The sequence below is a fragment of the Paramormyrops kingsleyae genome, chromosome 25, assembly GCF_048594095.1.
Source record: "Paramormyrops kingsleyae isolate MSU_618 chromosome 25, PKINGS_0.4, whole genome shotgun sequence".
Taxonomy (NCBI): Eukaryota; Metazoa; Chordata; class Actinopteri; order Osteoglossiformes; family Mormyridae; genus Paramormyrops; species Paramormyrops kingsleyae.
Window position 1 is genome coordinate 26,679,754 of NC_132821.1, and position 19,697 is coordinate 26,699,450.

A 19,697-nucleotide genomic window follows, 5' to 3' on the forward strand; every position below is an offset into this window, starting at 1 on the left:
TGTATTTCCAGGAGATTAAAGAATGTGGCCTAGTGGGATGCATAAGCAGTATAGATGTCTCTGTCGTTAGGATGCTTGATAAGGGTGAATCGTCCTTCGTTTTAAAGCTTCTGAAGGTCTGACCTCTACTTGAAATATATTTACTTTCTCCAAAGAGAATTTGATATATTTAATTACTGTATCTACACTATTATTACCAATTTTAATGGAAGCCCTGACCAGCTATCTGTATCGGTATCACTGAAAGCTATTACTGTCTGCAGTTTCACTCCTGAAATATCAGTTTCCTTCTTGTGTACTAAAACAAATTGAGAAGTACAGTCCGTTATTTATAAATACGATGAGCAGTGGCATGTTGCAGCAGTGGGATCGTCTGGCAGCTGGTTGTCTCAGATGAAAACCTGTCTTTCGCGATCTGATTCGTCCGCATTGCATTGCTCTGCAGCATGGTGCATTTTGTGCTGTTGTGTTTTTTTTGTTTGTTTGTTTGGCACAATGATAGGTTAGGTTTAGGCATCCTGGGGATTAATGTAAAATGATTAATTGGAGGCGGAGGTAGCTAAAGATCTGTCTGGTCTGATATCAGGCGGGAGTGCCGTTAATTCGTAGGTGATGTCGTCTTGAAGACGTGCCCTTGCTTAAATCGCCGCTTCTCAGGAGTCCCGCCAGCACGTCTCCTGAGTGACTGGTTTTAAACGGCACAAAGACGCGGCCCTCAGTTTTACACAATTTTGACAGGGGCTTTCAAACCCCTCTTCATCAGCGGCTAAAAACGGATGATCGAGAGCTTAAAAACTGTCAGATAAGCCATTGTGGTCAAACAGAGATTGATTTTACAGCTGTGCCCGTCCAGGTACTTCAGGAAGTCCCTACTGCCATCTGTCGGGAGCTTGTGGAAGGTGTTTCGAGTCGGCATTTCCAACCGTCAATGATAAAAAAAATCTCTCTCCCTTTACAGATCAGCATCTTTATGACACATTTATCCAACTACGGAAATGACCGGCTGGGTCTTTACACCTTCGTGAACCTGGCTAACTTCGTCCAGTGCTGGACCAACCTTAACCTGCACACACTGCCGCCACTGCAGCTGGCCCACAAGTATTTCCAGCTCTTCCCTGAACAGAGACAGCCACTTTGGCAGGTGAGCAGGTGTTTATAGCAAGAACTGGTCCTGATACAGTCATGGTACCTTCCACTCTCTCCTAGCATAGTTTGACGTTGAACCATTGGTTTGAAGTAGCTAAAAGCATCATGATCTGTTTATGGTCCCTAAATATCAATATTATTGGTATAAGAATCAATATACACATACACTAAATCAGTATATGAGTGTTTTATTGAAATATCTGTGTTTTTGGGAGGCTTTGTATGAGTTATTGCCCGTTTTAACCTGACTGATAGCTAATTCACATGATTTATCATTGGCGCCAACAGAATCCCTGCGACGACAAGAGGCACAAGGACATTTGGTCGAAAGAGAAGACCTGCGACCGCTTGCCGAAGTTCGTGGTGATCGGGCCGCAGAAAACCGGTACGTAGAGCAGAAGGCGGCGCTTTATATGGGGGCCGTAGGAGCTAATTTTGATTGATTCGCTCCAGGCAGTTTGGCACAGCTCCTGGACAACCTAAGTGAACGGCAACCTGTGCATTGTCCTTCTGTTTTCTTTTCTCTTTTATCTTGATTTTTTCCCCCCCGTCCTCCTCAGAAACAGTGTTTTGGGTTTAATCAGAGAGAGAGAGAGAGTGAAATCTGAATCCGCTCACGGTCGAAGGAATCGGAGACCTTTCCTGCGGTTTTCCAACGCAGCCGCTAAGCCCCGCTAATGCTATAAAAATTTTGTTTATTAGAGTCCGAGACGTGAAACGGGGAATGCGAGCCGTCGGGTTTCCCTGTAGAATGTCTTCTCCTTCCACCGGTTTGTCCGTTTTGTATTGTGATCCCCCGACGGCTGGTTTAACATGAATTAACTTCAGAATGAAAGGGGACTTTCAGAGGGCAGTGCGTGGATGTAATTCAGCTCGGCGCAGAAGCGCATGCCAGACCGTCATAGATCCCGACCCGCTCAGCTCTCTCTGACATTGCACTCGACAGCGTGACACTCCAGGCTTTATAACCCCTTACACCGTCTCATTTTCGTGAGGGTTTAGTGTTAATGGCTCATACCATCACACCTCTGTCCTTTCATAGAACTGCTTGCAGTTCTGTGTATTTTACATCTCGCCCTGTACTTAGACTTATAGATGCCTTTCTTATAGCTCTTGATGCTCCTTAAAAGTCTTTGAAGGCGTAAGTAAAGAATGTGAAATGTCAAGAGCTGCTCCATGTCAGATTTCTTTTTTGAAAGTGTATCCCGTAAGAGGAACCATTGTAAATTTATACTTCGATGTCTTAGAAAGTGATCTCTTTGAAGGTTAATTTTATTTGAACACTAATACATGTTTTCTTAATTTTAGTGGATTTCCATCATTCAGTATTTCAGTCTGTAACATCTCAGTCTCCGTATGCATGTTATAACACGTTCCGTGATGGTGTAGAATGTAACATTTTGCGAAAATGGGGTTTTATTAAGATGTATTGAAATTTAGAATAGAAATATGGACCAGATTATGGTCATAATTGCACAGATAAGTAAAAATAAAGTTTGGGGATATGTGTAATTCCTATTTCAACCACAACAGCATTGTTTTTCGTATGAACTTGATATTAGTGCTTCATAAATTGGGGGATCATGACGTAACATCATCTTTTGAAATGGCTTATTCTCAGGAACCACAGCGCTGTACCTCTTCCTCATCATGCACCCGTCCATATCAAGCAACCTTCCCAGTCTGAAGACCTTCGAGGAAGTTCAGTTCTTCAACACCAACAACTACCACAAGGGTATCGACTGGCAAGTAGCATTTTTAATCAATGCTTTCGTCGGCTTTGTTCTGCTAGAATGATTAACCTCATTGTTCGCGTTAGGGTGTAGTTGGTTAGCGTGGGGGGCCCTTTTGGAAGAATTTATACATTTCTGAAACAACACAAAGATGAAGCCATTTTAGGACTTGTTTTTCTAAAGTGGGGGCATAAGAGGGGCCATAAATCATAGGGAAGGACCAGCTAGCCAATGATATGTTTTGAATTGGTGAGTGGCACGGGAGGGGCTCTCTAAGGGCATATCAGCTTTCAGTTGGGGGGCGGGGCTCCATACAGAGCATCATCTCTTGTCTTTAACATTTGAAACTTAAAAGAGAGGAGAAACATTGCAAGTCATATGGGTCACCCGAGAGCAGGGGGATGAGCCACCGAGGGCTGTGGGGCTTATCCTGGCCTGTCAGGACTCGACCCGTGGGCTTCAGCCATTCCGGGCCAAGGTCACCCGGTGCTGCAAGTCGCAAGCGGCAGCAGTGACCTCCGGCGTACACGGCTCATCGAGCGGAGTCCCGCCTGAGGCTCGGTACCAGAGCTGTCCCCGAGGTCCCATTCACCTCCACGGGTCGGCCGGCGCGAGACCGGATATCCCCACGTCTCCGCCTATGCCGCGTTGACATTTTGGTCATCAGGCACTCATAAAAAAGTCCCGTGATGGATCAAAATAGGTCTGCAAAGGTCACGTTTCAGGACTGGGCTTTCATCACGTTGTGCTATGGATTAGCATAAAATAACACGGGGATTTAAAATGTCATTGTGTCGTTAATGAGATGGCGACCCAGTGCACGGGCTATCAACAGCGAAACGCTTGCAAGTCCACAACTACTGTTACTGGCAATTAATGTTGCACACACTACCTGAAATGCTTATTATTATACATCTTTATTATTTATTGCAGAAAATTACAGCTTATGAACATTATGTCGAATTTTAAGTGACGTTATGTCAAATTCTGATTCTGGACCATTTTTATTTTCTATCATATGAAAACTCTGTTTCCGATACTGATTTTAAGGAGCATTTTACCAATAGTATCAGTTTATATAATTTCATATGGTCAAAAATTAAACTTACACCAATAGTTTTACTTAAACAATGCTTTACTGACACATGATTGTCTCTTAAAATTATAAAGCAAGCTACCTCATAACAACCTTAAAACAAAAAAATAACAAATTCTTTTATTAAGCTCAGAAACTAGCATAAAGTTAGAGAACTTTAATGAAAGCGGCTTGGTCAATTGCTAATCATGGCAAGGTTGCGTGTTAAATCCCGGTATGGGCCAGAAATTCCCTTCGGAGATTAAAAAAGCCTCCGTCCATCAATTCGTCCGTCATCTATCTATCAGAGGTGGAGATTTCAGGTCTAGAGTACAAATCCAGACCAAGATTTTATTTCAACCAACCAGTTGAGTATCTGTGACTGTGACTCTTTATACTCAAATGATTGGTTGAAATAAAATCTTGGTCTGGATTTGTACTCTCTGGACCTGAAATCTCTACTTCCCTTCTTTCCTTCCTTTCTGTCTGTCTGTCTGTCTGTCTGTCTATCTATCTATGTCATGTTTAGTCTGGTATACTACAATATTTCCATTCCCAGCTGATGACTAACTTTTATATTATGCATATTTTTCTAGCAATTACAGACTAGATTTTCCCATATATATTTCTCATATGGTTTCTACTTATATGTTTTGCTTATGTATTCATTTTTGTAATCCTATGGCCCAGGCTATCACTGGCTGATGACGTTCTCACAGAAATGGATATCCTTTCATTATATTATATTATCAATATACCAGTCTCTTTTAGGCCATAGCATGTTTCAGATTCCCATTTGGGAGCTTGTGTGTTTATTTATTATTGTCCAGAGCAAATGTAATCACTCACATAGTGCGGAAGCAGGGAAGAGGGAGGAGAGCCATATTTTAGCACCAGAGGTGTCTGGCATTAACCTAGACACCCCCAGGGTCCTCGCTGTGCATAGAGCAAATTGGGGGGAAAAAAATGCTAGAAAATGAAGAATGCATTAATCGGCGATTTGTGTGGTTGTCACTATACCACACCAATGGTCTTAAAATGGTGTTGTGCTGGTGTTAAAAAATGTGTGCTGGTGAACGGATACACATGGATGGCACGCTGAAACAGTACACAATAGTGAGCTGGGAATATTCACGCTCTCCAGGCACATCAAAGCCAACAATAAATTTAAGAGGAGTATTGAGCCGGCACATGTGGGGAGGGGGGGGTGGGCGGTTTGCCTATGTGACTGATTGTGCTCCCCATTTGAGGTTCTAAGTAGCCCTTTCCGATAAGTGATGATCACGCAGAATCTACTGAGGAGCTCCCCCCCCCCCTCCCCCCCGAGGGCCCTTGAACAGTCTTAGCATGGCAGTGGTATTGAGAGTACTTCTTAAAGATTAGGATGCCGTGTAATGGGCATTTAGTTCATTACCGTCTGTAATCAACAGCAGAATGGAAGGACAAGATATGGGAAAGGCTGAGGGCGTCCGCTGAGCAGGGAAATAGACCCAAAGAGAGCAGAGCCTTGACGTAATTCAGCAGAGCAGCGTTATGGTGATATCAAGGAATATTATGCAGCGTGTCGCAATCAATAAAGAAAGAAGGTTTAGTAGGACAAATCAGGGCAGAGGGCGAAGAACAGCGAAAACAAAGTTTTGCGCCCTTGATTATGAACAGGTCAGTTTTGTGTGTAGACATTCAAATATTTACTACCTAGGTTTTGAGAGTTAATCTCAATCCATTTCTCAGTTCATTTCTGAATCATCTGTCTGATTTGATTTGCACTAGGTGCAAATCTGTGGAGCCCCTAAAGTGACAGGGTTTTTTTAACAGTTCCCTCGCAACCCTGTCTTGTGACCTTTTGCCGTGTCGCGCAATCCCACAGATCCAACAGTAATGGATCACCCGATTGATTTTTACTTTGAACTTAGTCTAATATACACAGATATTGTATTAATGCTTAATTAAATCCCATGGATTTGTTGTCGCCAAAGTCTAATTGAGTAAACGCAAAACAATTTGCGAGAGATGGCAGAGCTGTTTCGAAAGAAAAATTTCCGGCCCTGTCCCCTTGGGGGCGCTATACAAATCAGTATATCGCAATTCATATCTACATACAGTGATGCGGTGCACGTTTCAGTCAACAACGGACTGCTTATATGACGTGGCGCCATTGGATGATGATGGAGATGAGAAATTCCTATCGCCGAGTGACGTCGTAGCTGTCGTAACGTCATAGCGCAACACGTCTCTCACTTGTTTGTGGTGATGCTGGTGTATGCAAACTTACTGAACCGCCAGTTGTATAAAAGGTTTGCACATGCAATTATGTACAGCGCATCATATTTGATAATGATAAAAAGCAACTATGTTACTCGTTTACTTATTTACTATCATTTTATCGTTTTTAGGCTATACCATAAATCCTTGGTGTTTTTTAGGTTTGTGTAAGTACAGTCCGTGATGATCATGATCACACAACGATGACACTGTCTAACGTCACATTCCTCAGATTGTTTTTCCGCATTGTTAAGTGACGAATGACTGTACTTCCATTCATTCACATGGTCACAGTCAGATTTGCGATTCACAAATATATTGTGGGCTGGGTAAGTATTTCATCATTGTGCCCTAGAGTAAGGCCCCTGACCCCCCAGCCGTGCCAGGGACTGGCTGTTCCCGCTCTCTCAAACAAAAAGAATGTTTGTCGCTTCGGATAAAAGCGCCTACTAAATAAATTAAATGTAAATGTAAATATTGCGGCTGTGTTTGGACTGTGGGAGGAAACCGGCGCATGCAGGAAAACACAGGAAGGGCATGTAAATTCATAGAACCAGGGCCAGATTCAGATGAGAAATTTAAGCTATTTTCTATTGAGTAGAAGCAAGGTGATTTATAAACAGAAATCAGCAGCACTGGAAGTAAAACATCTCTTAATGAAAGGGAGTAAAAGGAGCGAAAGATCCAGGGAGACGGCTGGGAACGGCGGCATGAGTACAGGGGCCCGAAGGCAAACTGGTCTGGGCAATAAATCAGAGGTTTGTTCAGGCTGAACGTGCATCCACCGTGCACCGTAGACGGCAGCTGCAGGAAGACGGGGACGTTTTAACTCGTCTGCTCCTGGCCGGCGCTCGGCAAGAATGCTTGGGGAACAGACTGAACAGTCACGGTGATCGGTAATTCCTGTCTCGGGCCGTTTAATGCCGGCGCGGAGTGCCCTCGCTCCGCTCTAGTGAACGGCGTTAGCCTGCCAGCTGAAATGACCAGGTCATAATGTGTGGCTGTGATGCCGCAAACACGGAGCTTCCTCCAGATATTCTGCTGCTCCGGATGCTACACAAGAGTTTATTAGTGGTTTCAGGTAATAAGGCAACAGAGAGAGGCTTAAGACCATATGCGTGTGCACTTTTCACAAATTATAATTACTGTGTGCATAGATAGAGGGGTACTGTAAAGGGTGAAGGAGTTAGCCTGATTCCAAATGACAGGGGCCCTAAAAATACTAGAACGTAATTGCATTGGTTTGTGGTTGGGGGCCCAATATATTTATGTCATGGGGTCCAAAATCTCTAGTGGCACCGATGGATGGAGTAAATGAACTTGAGGGGAAAAAAATGCGATAGATAGATTGCCGACAGTGTTAAATCACGTGACCTGGCCATCTGACCTAAACGCAGTGGAGATGTTTTTGGAGAAGCTTGGCCAGAGACAAAGCAGCCAGTCAGTGCTCAGAATATATGGGAGACGTCCTTCAGGATGAGGGCTGCTGGAAACGCATCCCAGGAGGACACTTAAACTGGCGTAGAGGAGAAAGTAGGATCAGCCAGACCTGGGAGCAAATGGGGTTAAAGGACTTGCTTAGGGGCCTAATGGTGGGATCCTTCCGCCGACCATGGGGATTTAATCCAGCAACCTTCTGAGTCCCAACCCAAAGAGCTGTCTCCACCCAAACGATTATTTTTTTTATGTTTAATACTTCTTTGGTCAGTGCATAATTCCATATATGTTATTCTATAGTTCTGATGTCCTTATAATAATTCTAAAATATGCAAAACAATTCAAATAACCCTTTCCATGAGTTGGTCTGTTCAAACGTTTGATTGGTACTGTGTGTATGTATATATATGTGTTTATGTCTGTATATACATATGTATGTTGACATGGCCCCCATATCTACGGTTGGGGGCTCCCCCCTGCCCCCCCTCTGTGTATGTGAAGTCCGCATGTCCTCCCCCACGCTCATGAAGGTCTCCTCCAGGGACTCTGGTTTCCCCTCCAGCGTACAAAAACATGCGCTTAGGCAGATTTCGGTCCCTAAATCAGACTGGTGTGTTGCTGCGTGTGAGCGTGCCCAGTGATGGACTCGCCGTGCGCGCTCCTGCGCCCGTTGTCCTGGTGCTTTCTGGGAATCGCTCCAGGCTCACCGCGATCCTATACTGGCTATGCATTTCTGCAAAACGCATGGATATTTAAATCTCTTTTTTTTTTTTTCCCTCCCACAGGTACATGGAGTTTTTCCCCGTCCCGTCGAACGTGACCACCGACTTCCTGTTTGAGAAGAGTGCCAACTACTTCCCGTCTGAGGATTCTCCCAGGCGGGCAGCCGCTCTGCTGCCCAAAGCCAAAATCATTACGCTGCTAATCAACCCCTCGGACAGAGCTTACTCTTGGTACCAGGTAAAAGCACCTGCTTTCAGCTTCTACTCAAGTTCCTTCTGCTAATTAAAGCACCACAATCCTCAGGAGGATTGTTCCGTTTGTGTTGATAGTGAACGACGGTGACAATCTGCACAGATATGACTGTTCTGTAAAAAATGTGGTTAGCTTGCCAAAGTCTCCGCTCTGGGTTTTATTAATCCTTGGGTGTGAATTCAGCGTTGTGGTCAGGCACGTGCTGGATGACTTGGCAGGGGGTCCTGGACTCTCTGAGTCATGTGACTGATGGCATCCAATAGGGCAGAGCTAGCGTAATAATGGCGGTCAGAGCCACTGAACACCCAGGGTTCTTAACACTCTGTCTCAGGCAGGCATGTGTGTTGGGAGGGGGTGGCAAAGAAATAGAGTTGACCTCAGTTTCAACTTCGACGCTCTGCGTTTTTTATTGACTTGCGGCTGTCCAGAATACATCAGCTGAAATTATAAGTCCCCAGATCGGTGTGGGGGGAGAGAGCCGGGGGCCCCCCCATGTTTTTCTCCTCCTCTCCCAGAGCCCCCGGGCAGCATTAGTGTTGATTTCTTTGTGTTGAGGCTTAATGGCAGCCTTACCCAGGGAGGCGTGTTTGCTAAAAAGCCATTTTTTCCCTGAATGGTCTCCTAAGGAAAGGTCAGGCCCTCCGTATAGGCTTTTACAGACCATAATATTCCCCACGTGAAAAGTCTCATTCGCATCGTTTTCCCATAAGGCTTTCCTTCGTTTTAATTGATAATTCATTCCTAGGTATGCCTGAAAGCTAGTAGCTGAAGTGGTAGACGGAGAACAATTGATGATGTCTAACCTTTGTGTTTTTCCTTAAATTTAAGTTTCAACTTCACATTTTTCAGAGCTAAGATTAAGCATTGCGCCTGACATTACACATAGATGGTCATCCATCACTCATGTGTCTTTAGAGTTTATCTAGTACAAGGTGACGGTGAGCGGGCGGTCTGTCCCAGAAAGCTCTGGGTGTGAGATGTGGGACGCTGTAGGTGGCATGCGAGTACATTGCCAGGCACAGATTGACACCAGGGTCATTATCCTTAAGGAAAACTCAAGCCGAAAGGAAACATTTGCGAAAACGGAAATAAAGTCAAATATGAAAATAAAATAAACGCTACGACAACAAATATTGCTTCCAAAACTAACAAAAATAAAATAAAAACAAACGTTCAGTTCCCATTCTTAATATTATTTAGCTAAAGTAATGGTTTGTTTTTAATTACCTTTTAATAATACCAACAGCATGTTTTGCCCATTTTGAGGAAATTATTAATGTGCACTGTGTATTGATGTAAGATCAGACACATAAAATATCTTTACAAGTTTTGGTCTCTCCCTAGAAATAAAAAAACTGAATCTTGAACTGAAACTAAAATATACACTAAACAGAAATTTACCTTTAAAATTAAAACTAATAAAACCACACTGAAAACTAATTAAAACTGAACAGAATTTCAAATGAAATTTTTAAATAATATACTAAAAACTTAATCAAAAAACCACAACCATAATAGCACTGATTCACACACCGTTTAAAGGCTCCAGTTTACCAGATTGATTTTGGACATGGTGGGAATGTGTTCTGACACAGGATTTTTCAGATGAACATACAGATTGCAGGCAGACAGACCCAGGGGTGGGATTTGAACCCACAACCCTACAAATTTAAGGCAACTTCAGTGTCAGTTTAACTTCATTTCAAATTTAATTTCAATTGTTTCAATTTCATTCCAACTTCAATTTCAGTTTCAAGAGCGCTAATCATTAAACGGCGTATGTAGCAATTCTGGAGCTATTCTGGTACAATATATTGTTCTCGGGAACGATACAATCCCAAATAATACAACACACACACTGAGTTTGTAAAAACAGACATAAGGAAAGTCATATCAGGGGTATTTGCAAACGGTGTCGTGATCGATAGCTTTCTCTGCCGTCGCGTCGGCCTCACCCCCACACATTGCTCTGGTTTCCCCCCATGTGACACTCTGGCACGCTCAGCACGGAGGTGGGGGGAGCGGGGGGAGGGCGAGGTGGGACCGAGGAATGGAGAGAAATCTCATCAACAGCATGTCCTACGGGCCTGGCGTGCAATTATTACTGCTGAGAGAGCACTGCGCTCACCAAAAGCTGTCTCTTCAATTTCCTGCAGTTAATGGATGAGGCTTCATTCGAAATGAATTCCATCGTCCCCCCTGGAAGCGTGGAAAGGGGCGTGGCCTCGGGCGTTAATTGACTTACTGCTCACTTATGAGTTTTTGTCTCAGCCTTAATTGCCACCATCTAAATCAGCACCTGCTAGGGTCTCGTATCGATCCGCTGAGACCAATGTGAATCCGTAGCGGGTTTTCGCCTCGCATTTGTTCCCAGGGACGCGTGGGCGCCTTTTCGGATAACGAACAGCGGGATTCGAATAGGATAAATGACTTTCCTGCTTGTCGTGGTAGTGTGGAGCTCCTCTTTTATTGCGCCTTCTGTTAATAGACAAGATTCCCAGACGCATCGGTCTTCTGCTAGCAGGGATTAATCTCCTGTGAGGGGGGGAAGCTTGTGGCCTGTCGCGGTAAACAGCTGCTTTCTATGCACTCTCTAAAGCCTATGATTAAACACAGCCACCTGTGGGTGCTCCCCCCCCCCCACCCTGTAGCACCAGAAGGCCCACGAGGACCGCACCGCCCTCCAATACAGCTTCTACGAGGTGATCTCCGCAGGACACCACTCCCCGGCTGAGCTGCGCTCCCTCCAAAGCCGCTGCCTTGTCCCAGGCCTGTACGCCACCCACCTCGAGCGATGGCTCACCTACTTCCCCCCTAGCCAGGTAACACGCCGCCCCCTACTGGTCGGCCAGGGTGAAGAACACATTCTTAATTTACATTCAGTATTTTCAACTTCCAAACATATTAGGTGTGCCTGGAATGGTCCAAGTAGTTACTAAACTTACTAAACTTTCCAGTTTATTAAATTGTAATTGTGTACTACGTGAAAGTAGCCGGAAAACAAATAATTGGGGATAATTTATTGAAATGCACAAATCTCAGCCGTTCTGCAGTCTAATCGGTGACCCCCTCCCCGTGTTCATAGCTTCTGATCATCGACGGCCAGCAGTTGAGAAACGACCCTACTGCTGTCATGGATGAAGTTCAGAAGTTCTTAGGAGTCTCTCCATATTACAATTACTCTCAGGCTTTGACGTGAGTTATCCGCATTCAAGTTGGATGATCCTTCATGCTGTTATAATTAAATGAGCTCATTTACTAGTCTTGTTTTTTTTTTCACATGGTTAAGTAAGCCAGTAGGAAACATAATGCCCCCACTCTTCGATCGGGGGCTGATACTGGCAATTGCCCAGGGTGGCATCTTCTTCCCCAATACACATTTTTAATCACCCATCTCACAGTTTTCTCGCCAGCTAGGTTGGACATTTATGCAGAAGTTTACATGCAGAGGTGGAAAGTCCAGGTCCAGAAAGTACAAATCCAGACCAAGATTTTGTTTCAACCAACCAATTGAGAATAAAGAGTCCCATTGGTTGAAACTAAATTTTGGTCTGGATTTGTATTTTCTGTACCTGGACTTTCTACCTCTGCATGTAAACCTCTGAGAAAAGGACATTTAGCTGGTGATGTATCCTGGGGTGGGGGGGGGGGGTGCCAGCGGTGAAGCTAGCCTACTGCTCCATATGGGCTTTGATGGACACTGCCCCCGACTGCAAAAATTAACAAACTACACACCTTATTGGGTGTGGGATGGGGGAGAAAAAAAAAAAAAGCTTCGGATGACACGCAGCTGAACAGAACCTCGCATCCGTTTCAGTTCCAGTGTACGAACAGGAATTCCCCGAGGGCCCACGCCTGTGTGAGTGACGCGTCACCTGGGATGCCCCCGGGGTGAGATGGAAGGTGCCGTTTGGATGTTCAGGAAGTGGTGCCGGGCAGTAATACAGATATCAGATAGCTGCTTATCTCAGCACCGGGAAGCTCCCATGTCAGCCGACAGCCAGCTCAGCATGCACGAGCCCGACAGGTCCATCAATCATGTGATACGCAAGGCGCTTATTAATATCCAGTGCTACACTGCGGTTAGCCTCATCTGAACGTGGCCTCTCGCAAAGCGGAACTCCCCACAGCATTTGGCCAGTGCCACTTCCTGTTATCCAAGCTCCACCCTCCCCCCTATCCTGATTGGTTGAAAAAACAGGTGCCTTGTTTTCAAAGATGCTGAGATCTCAGTTTGCGTGGACTGTCAGGGAGTACGGGCGGTGAATCTTCCGTGTATCTTACCGGTTTTCTTTAAGGTATTCTAACTCATTATAAAGATAATTGTAAAGATATTCTTTCTGGGAAGTGTTAACCTCGGACGTTCCTCCATTTTTTCAGTGCTTAGCTATGTGGATGCCTGAGAGAATGGAACTCAGTGTGAGGATCTCGTTTGCCGATTAGCAAAAAGTTCAGCCGACTTTCGCGCGGATGCCGAAATGCCAAGGGCCTTAAAAAAACAGACAGGCGAACGTTGAAAATCCTCCAGATGTGAGAAGTACTGGATTAACGTAATCATTTTTTGATCCCGTCGGTCCCAGTGTGGGTAAAGCTGTCGCCTTCTTTTTCTTCAGGTTCGATCCTCAGAAGGGATTTTGGTGTCAGCTGCTGGAAGGCGGGAAGACAAAATGCCTGGGGAAGAGCAAAGGACGGAAGTACCCCCCCATGACCGCTGAGGTATCTCGCCATTCGCGCTTAAAAATCACAGCTTGTTGTCTGTCTCGCTTGCTCTGTATTTGACGAAAGAATATGAACAGTTTCTGAGTAGGTGACAGAATTTCTCGGTGAATTCCGTTGGTCCTGATTAAAAATTGTCTTGAATTGACTGGCCAACCGATCAATCGACCAACCAACACACAGAAAGTCGGACAGATTTTATCCAGTAGCTTATTCAATATAGCACATGCCTGCTAGTTAATTTTTTGCTTCTTTCGGCAACAAGCGGCAGTTAGATGGTGACTCATCTCTGAAGCTCATTCTTCTTCCGGAATCAGACAGTCATTTGGGCCTGGATAAAATCTAATGGATTCAACCACATTTTCACCCAGCATTGTGTGTCCCCTGGTGTATCCTACCGTTTACGGTCATGCAGATGTTAAATGGATTATGCCTTTAAACCCAAGTATATAGCAATTCAACAATTCAGGAATATAAATATTATGTAATGTAGTATCGCGTATATTGTGGAGTAGAGAATTTGGAGAGCCTGTGAAATTGTGGGCATTGACTGACTTGAGACTGCAAGGAAATTACAGAGAAACGGCTGTAGAGAAAGAGTTGCATTTCAGGAGTCCTTTGAGTGTTTGTTTAAGCCTCTGAAAGGTATCAGTTTACATACAGACCTTGTAGCTGAGTATGGGGGGCCTTTGTTTTAAGCCATAAAATAAAAACCTTCAAAAAAGAGCCCTTAATTTGACAAATTAGCATAATATCTCCAAAAAAAAGAAGATTTGTTTTGTTTTCACAGTTGTCTTACATAAAGGAAGTTTCAGTAATTAAAACGAAAACCCTAGATGCAGTTACTACCATTTCCAGTATTACAGTTAACGTCTGCTTTTTTAAAAAAATATTTAAATAAATTCTTTGTTGTTTGAAAAATGTTGCAGTAGCTTTTCCCTATAAATTCATTTGCATTCTTCCCCCCCCCCCCCCCCGTATGAGGTAGTATTCATTCCATAAGTATGTATATAGTATTATTTAAATGTAACAATCTGTATATTTTAGCGATTTAAAATATTTCAACGTTAAAACATCGCCTTTTAGTGTTCCTTTTCAGCACATGTGTCCTGCCCTTCCCTAACAAACAGCCCCACAGAAAACAAAAGATAAATGAAGAATCCGTACTTAACAGGACTTTCCCAACTCCGGATGTGTCGCATGTTACGTTCCCATGGCCATGTCAGTCGCTGGCTGAGAGCCAAGCTTGTCACCAGCTTCCAAAAAAGCAGACTGCATTTTTAAAGGGGCTTTAAAATTTAAAAGGTTTATTGATTAGTGGGAGTACAGTAGACCGTTTCCCATGGAAAACAAGTCCAACCCGACCTACTGCTAATTAACTTATTTCCTCCGCCAAACTGAATCTCTTTTCTTGGCAGTGTGGTTCGCTAATAGCTTTGTCAAACTACTTTACGGCTGAAAGACGGTATACAGTATGTAGTCCCCTAGGTATAATGCTTCCAGGTGACAGGTGAAGAAAATAAATAGTGGAAAATCCAACAAAATACAATAATAGCTAGCATGGGTTAATGCGATTATTTTATCGGAAATGTCTGCCTGGCCTTACAGCTACCTGAGGGAATTTAATTGTGCAATTTCACTTAGCCTGGTGACTTTCATTGTCGTAATTGTGGAGTCTGTGGAGTGTCGGGGGCGTGGAATCGCACGGAATAACGATGTCCACTGATGAGTCTAGAGTGCCCATCAGAACGTTATAAAGCAGCCTGATTGGTCAGGGGTTTCCTAGAATACAGTCACACTAGTGCTAAGCTAAGAGGAGGAGATGCTGTTAGACTGTGAGACATTTCTGCAAATATATAAACAGACAAGTTATTTTTTCCTGGTTGGTCAGGAGGGTATTGATTAATTTCCTATAAGCGCACATGTAGTTCCAACCAGTAAATCACAGTAGTCAATCAATGCGCTGTTATAATCTTTAATTCTAACATTGCATAAAATGCCAAGAGTACAAAATCATTTAAAATTAACCAAAACTAAACAGAAATGTTCAATTGTTGGCAGAAGAAAGTAGTCCTACTAATAAATGCATTTTCAGCTTGTAAATGTGGAACTAATTTAGGTACCACCGTGAGCAGGATGTGCAGTGACCGTGGTGGGCCCAGTGCACCACATGTCGCCCATCATACGTTTTTAAACGCATTCCGCTGTGCGTCAGGTGGTTCTTTGCCTCTGCAGCTTTGTGTTTAAAAATATATGCACAGTTTGTCATGCATTAACTTGTTTGTATATATATATATATATATATATATATATATATATATATCGTGTGTGTGTGTGTGTGTTTGTGTGTAAATATAGCTTTTCGTGTATTAATCCCTACATATATGCAGCTCTTAAAAAGATTGAGACCACAGCAAAATTTTCAGTTTCACTCATTTCTCATTATGGGTGTGTCTCTGTGTGTGTGTATTTTTTTTGCAGACTTCAACCTGGCTCTTCCCTGTTTGTCATTAATGAAGGGCTTCTTCCTTGCTTTGTGGGACTTCAGTCCTGCTTCTAGGAGCCTGATATGAACTCTCCTAGCAGTGCACTTCACACCTGCATTGTTTCCCATTCCTTTTGAAGGTCACTTGAGGTCATCCTCTGATTTATGAGACACTGTCGGATAAGCTGACAGTCATCTCTGGCATTAGAAAGTCGCTTCTGCCCTCTGCCAGGCTGGTTTTTAGTTATTGCCAGTGTCTCCTGCTTCACCTTATTCTTATGTACTGCTGTCTCAGAAACTTTGAGCCTGGAAGCAGCCTGCCTCACAGTGTAACCTCTGCCAGCAGAACCAGGATTAAACCAGGATTTATAAATGCAGATTTTTCAAAAATTATATAGAGGTCTCTTAATTTTTTCCAGAGTTGTGTGTGTGTGTGTGTGTGGGTTTGCATAGATCACATTTGAGGACACATTAGTGTGTGTGTGTGTGTGTGTGTGTGTGTGTATATATATATATATCAGCGGTGATGTTTATAAACAAATAATGTTACATATACTTTGGACGATTAAATAAGTAACTAAAGCAACAGTTGAATGAAGTTCTGTAATCTCTCCCACAAACACAAATGGGGAACATTTGGTCCCCATAATGTAATTTAAATACAATCCACACACACACACACACACACACACATATATAAAACAGTGTTATGTCTAGTATGTCTGATAATATTCATTTCACTTTTTTTCACTTTGCATCCCCAGTCGTGTGAAAGTACACCTGCTTTTCTGCAGCTGATTTGCTAGTGTCCTATTTCTCTGTATTTAATCGTACGCAGTTATCAGTCCTCCAGGAAAACAATATGTATTTCACTAATTAAAAACTCAATTAATCATAATTCTCCTTAAGTGCCCCTGAACTTCTTACTTGGGGCAATTCTGACTTCCCGACAATGCTGCAGTGTGACATTCCGCCATCGCCATGGCAAGAATCCCCCCAGGAGAAGAGCATCTGGCAGAAAAATCGTACACCGGGAGGCAGGTGGGGGGGGGGGTGTTACAACCTAATTACGAGGAGTCATATTGCCCCTTCCGTCGAAGCCCCCCAAAGCAAAAAAAAAAATGGCAGCAGATAGGGATCAGTCCCTGGACAGAACCGGCTCATCCAATGCATAGCAAATGACGGCTGTGAGGAACGGAGAGAGATTCCGCCCGGCTTGTGGAGGAGCGACCACAGGGACCGCGACGCTATCCGTACAGATCCATGGCCTTTCTCTGAAGGCATGCGCTGACCGGCAGATAAGCTGGCTGAGACTTCTGCAGCTGTGCTGTCAATCCACCCCCCACCCCCCCCACGTCTCTGTACTGCCTTCACGCTGTCAGTAATTACAGTGTGCTTCAGCTCGAGCAAGGGGAGTCAGAACTTAAGACTGGGTCATGAGGGAAGTACAGGCTCTAGACTTCTCACTGTCCTGTCGCCTCGGCCCGGTCCACCTCGTCCCTCTTTCCAGTCATCTTACAGATCTTCTGGGGCAATGGGACAGTAGTGAAGAGACAGATATTTATTGTATTGTTTATTACTATACTGTAAAGAAGATACTTTTTTGACATGCTAACCCTGAAAACGAAAAATAAAAAGACACGTAAATATCGTAGAAGCATTTTCTTCTGCTTGTGTCCATCGGTCTCTCCATCCGTTCATAGTCCACAAACCCATTTAAGGGTCGTGAAATAAGTGTTTGAGATTCTGGGCGGTGTGCGGCTCGGCGGGTTAGGATTCTGTGTCCGTGATGGGAAGGTCGCTGGTTCAAATCCCTTGGCTGTCAGAGCGATGCTACTGTTGGGCCCTTGAGCAAGGCCCTTAACCCCAATTGCTCCTGGGCCGCCGGATGCTGGTTGACCCCGCTCTCTGAAACCCCCAAACGTGTCTCCTGGAGAGTAAAAAGGGATGAGCAAAAACAGAATTTCCCCACGGAGATGAATAAAGTTTTACTGAGCTGAAATTCCTTCAAAGGCAGAGAAGTGACCCACCCTTTGCCGTCCCCCTTGTCTCCCCAGTCCAGGGCTTTCCTGTCCAGGTACTACAAGGACCACAACATCGAGCTGTCCAAGCTGCTGCATCGCCTGGGCCAGCCGCTGCCGGCCTGGCTGCGGGAGGAGCTGCAGAAAGTCAGATAGCGAGGAGCGCCAGGAGCCTCGAGGACCCCATTCGTCACAGGACTCCAGCGACCCTCAAATGCGGCTGCCAAAAAACACAAAAACGGAAAAACAGTAAAAAAACAGAACCACAGAAACCCGACCTGGATTTAAACACCTCTTCAGGAAAACAAAATCCTTGTTTTAATGTTTCCATGTGCTGGCATGTGGTGTCACAAGTACAGGAACCTGTGGAGAGCAGATATGGCGTGTCCCCCATGGGGTTGGGGGGGTGGGGGGGTTGAAAGGCAGCGCGCGGCAGTATTGGGGGCGGAGGGGGCCTCCGGTTTCTGGAGAGGGCCTGCACTTGTGCCAGTAGTGACTCTTACGTTATGATTCCAGTGCAGTGCTGGCCAGCTGTCTGGTTTCCATGGTGATAATTTGCACTAAGTTTCGTTCCATGCCTCACTCACTGAGTGTTTTGTGTTTCGTACGTTATAGAGACAGTAATAATTGAGAAAAAAAAAAAAAACAGAGACACGCACCAGTACTTCTAACTCGTTCCTATGGGTGTACTGAGAATACGGAAGGTATGGAGACGGGGGGGCGAGCGAAGCCGATTGTCGGGAGACGGTTCTGTTTCGTTATTTTGCGGTAAAGCAGTTTTTAGACTTTGTTTTTATATTCTTTAACTTGACGTCGTCGATAGCCGCCTGGAAGCCGTTGTCCTGTCGGTCTCACAGCATATGCAGGTTTTAACGAGTATGCAGGGATCTATGCTGCCTCGATCAAACAACAAGCAAAATGCTTAGGGGGAATGGTCATTTGGTTCGTTTCACCCTAACGACAGCTGCGTTTGAAAAGATACAGGTTAATCGTCCGGTGAGGATGGTAGATACCGGCAGTGTCGTAGGCCCAAGATGGAGTCTGGAGACTGAGGCCTTCTGAGTCTCCGATTTGAGAGCCCTGGTTGTTTTGGCACATTAGTCTGACGTTGGTGTGGAGTCGGACATCTCTCGGTCATCCAGAGTTGCTCTTGGATGTGGGTACCGAGGCTTCTGGAAATATCCACGGCCTGCTATCTATTCTTATGTGGATCAATGACCTATAAACGACTTACCTTGGTGAACTCATGTGAACTCAGGGAATTCTGAGTGTCCCACCACAAGCGTCAAAATTGATTCTTTTCCGCTTTATGTTTTGAGGTCTGTATTTATTCGTTGTTCAATGTCTCACCGGCATGTGGACAATCAGCCAATGCAACGCACGTAAGGGGAGTTCGGCCGAGTGCGGATTCGACGGACGGACGGACGGACGTTATCCCGGGAAGAGCGTCGATCCTTATCGGCGTTCGTCTTTCTCGGACGCCCTTAGCGTCTTACCTCGGCGCGTCGCGCACATTCGCTTTCCGTAACAGGGACTCAGAATTTATGACGGAGAGTTGCGGTCGTGGGTTGCGGCCAACATCTCACAGGGGAAACGTAGTTGATTGTATTTATGATACCTAGACTAAGGGTAGGAAAGGAGATGAAGTCTAATGCCTACAATGATCAAATGTAATGTCATATTTTTAGTTTTTTATCATTAATAGACCACTTGCCATAATGGCACAAAGCAAAGAAAATACCTTATGTAAAATTAATTCTAAGAATTCCAAGATCTGAGACACTTTGTGTAATTCTGTTTCCAGTTTAGCCTTACTCTCGCTCTCTGGACTGCAGCATATTTTCTGG

General features: G+C 44.4%; 1 protein-coding gene across 5 annotated transcripts in view; it reads left to right on the forward strand.

Annotated features, from left to right (window-relative positions):
• The window catches only part of ndst3 (N-deacetylase/N-sulfotransferase (heparan glucosaminyl) 3), a 159,699-nt gene extending 141,463 nt beyond the window's left edge, over positions 1 to 18,236 (forward strand). For all 5 annotated transcript variants that reach the window (XM_072706933.1, XM_072706937.1, XM_072706935.1 and 2 more), the window contains 8 exons: positions 959 to 1,141; positions 1,435 to 1,531; positions 2,768 to 2,891; positions 8,439 to 8,613; positions 11,280 to 11,450; positions 11,714 to 11,823; positions 13,242 to 13,344; positions 17,887 to 18,236. In XM_072706933.1, coding sequence (XP_072563034.1) covers positions 959 to 1,141; positions 1,435 to 1,531; positions 2,768 to 2,891; positions 8,439 to 8,613; positions 11,280 to 11,450; positions 11,714 to 11,823; positions 13,242 to 13,344; positions 17,887 to 18,006 — 1,083 coding nt within the window. In that variant the 3' untranslated portion in view covers positions 18,007 to 18,236. The remainder of the gene's footprint in view (positions 1 to 958; positions 1,142 to 1,434; positions 1,532 to 2,767; positions 2,892 to 8,438; positions 8,614 to 11,279; positions 11,451 to 11,713; positions 11,824 to 13,241; positions 13,345 to 17,886) is intronic.
• Positions 18,237 to 19,697: the final 1,461 nt, after the last annotated feature.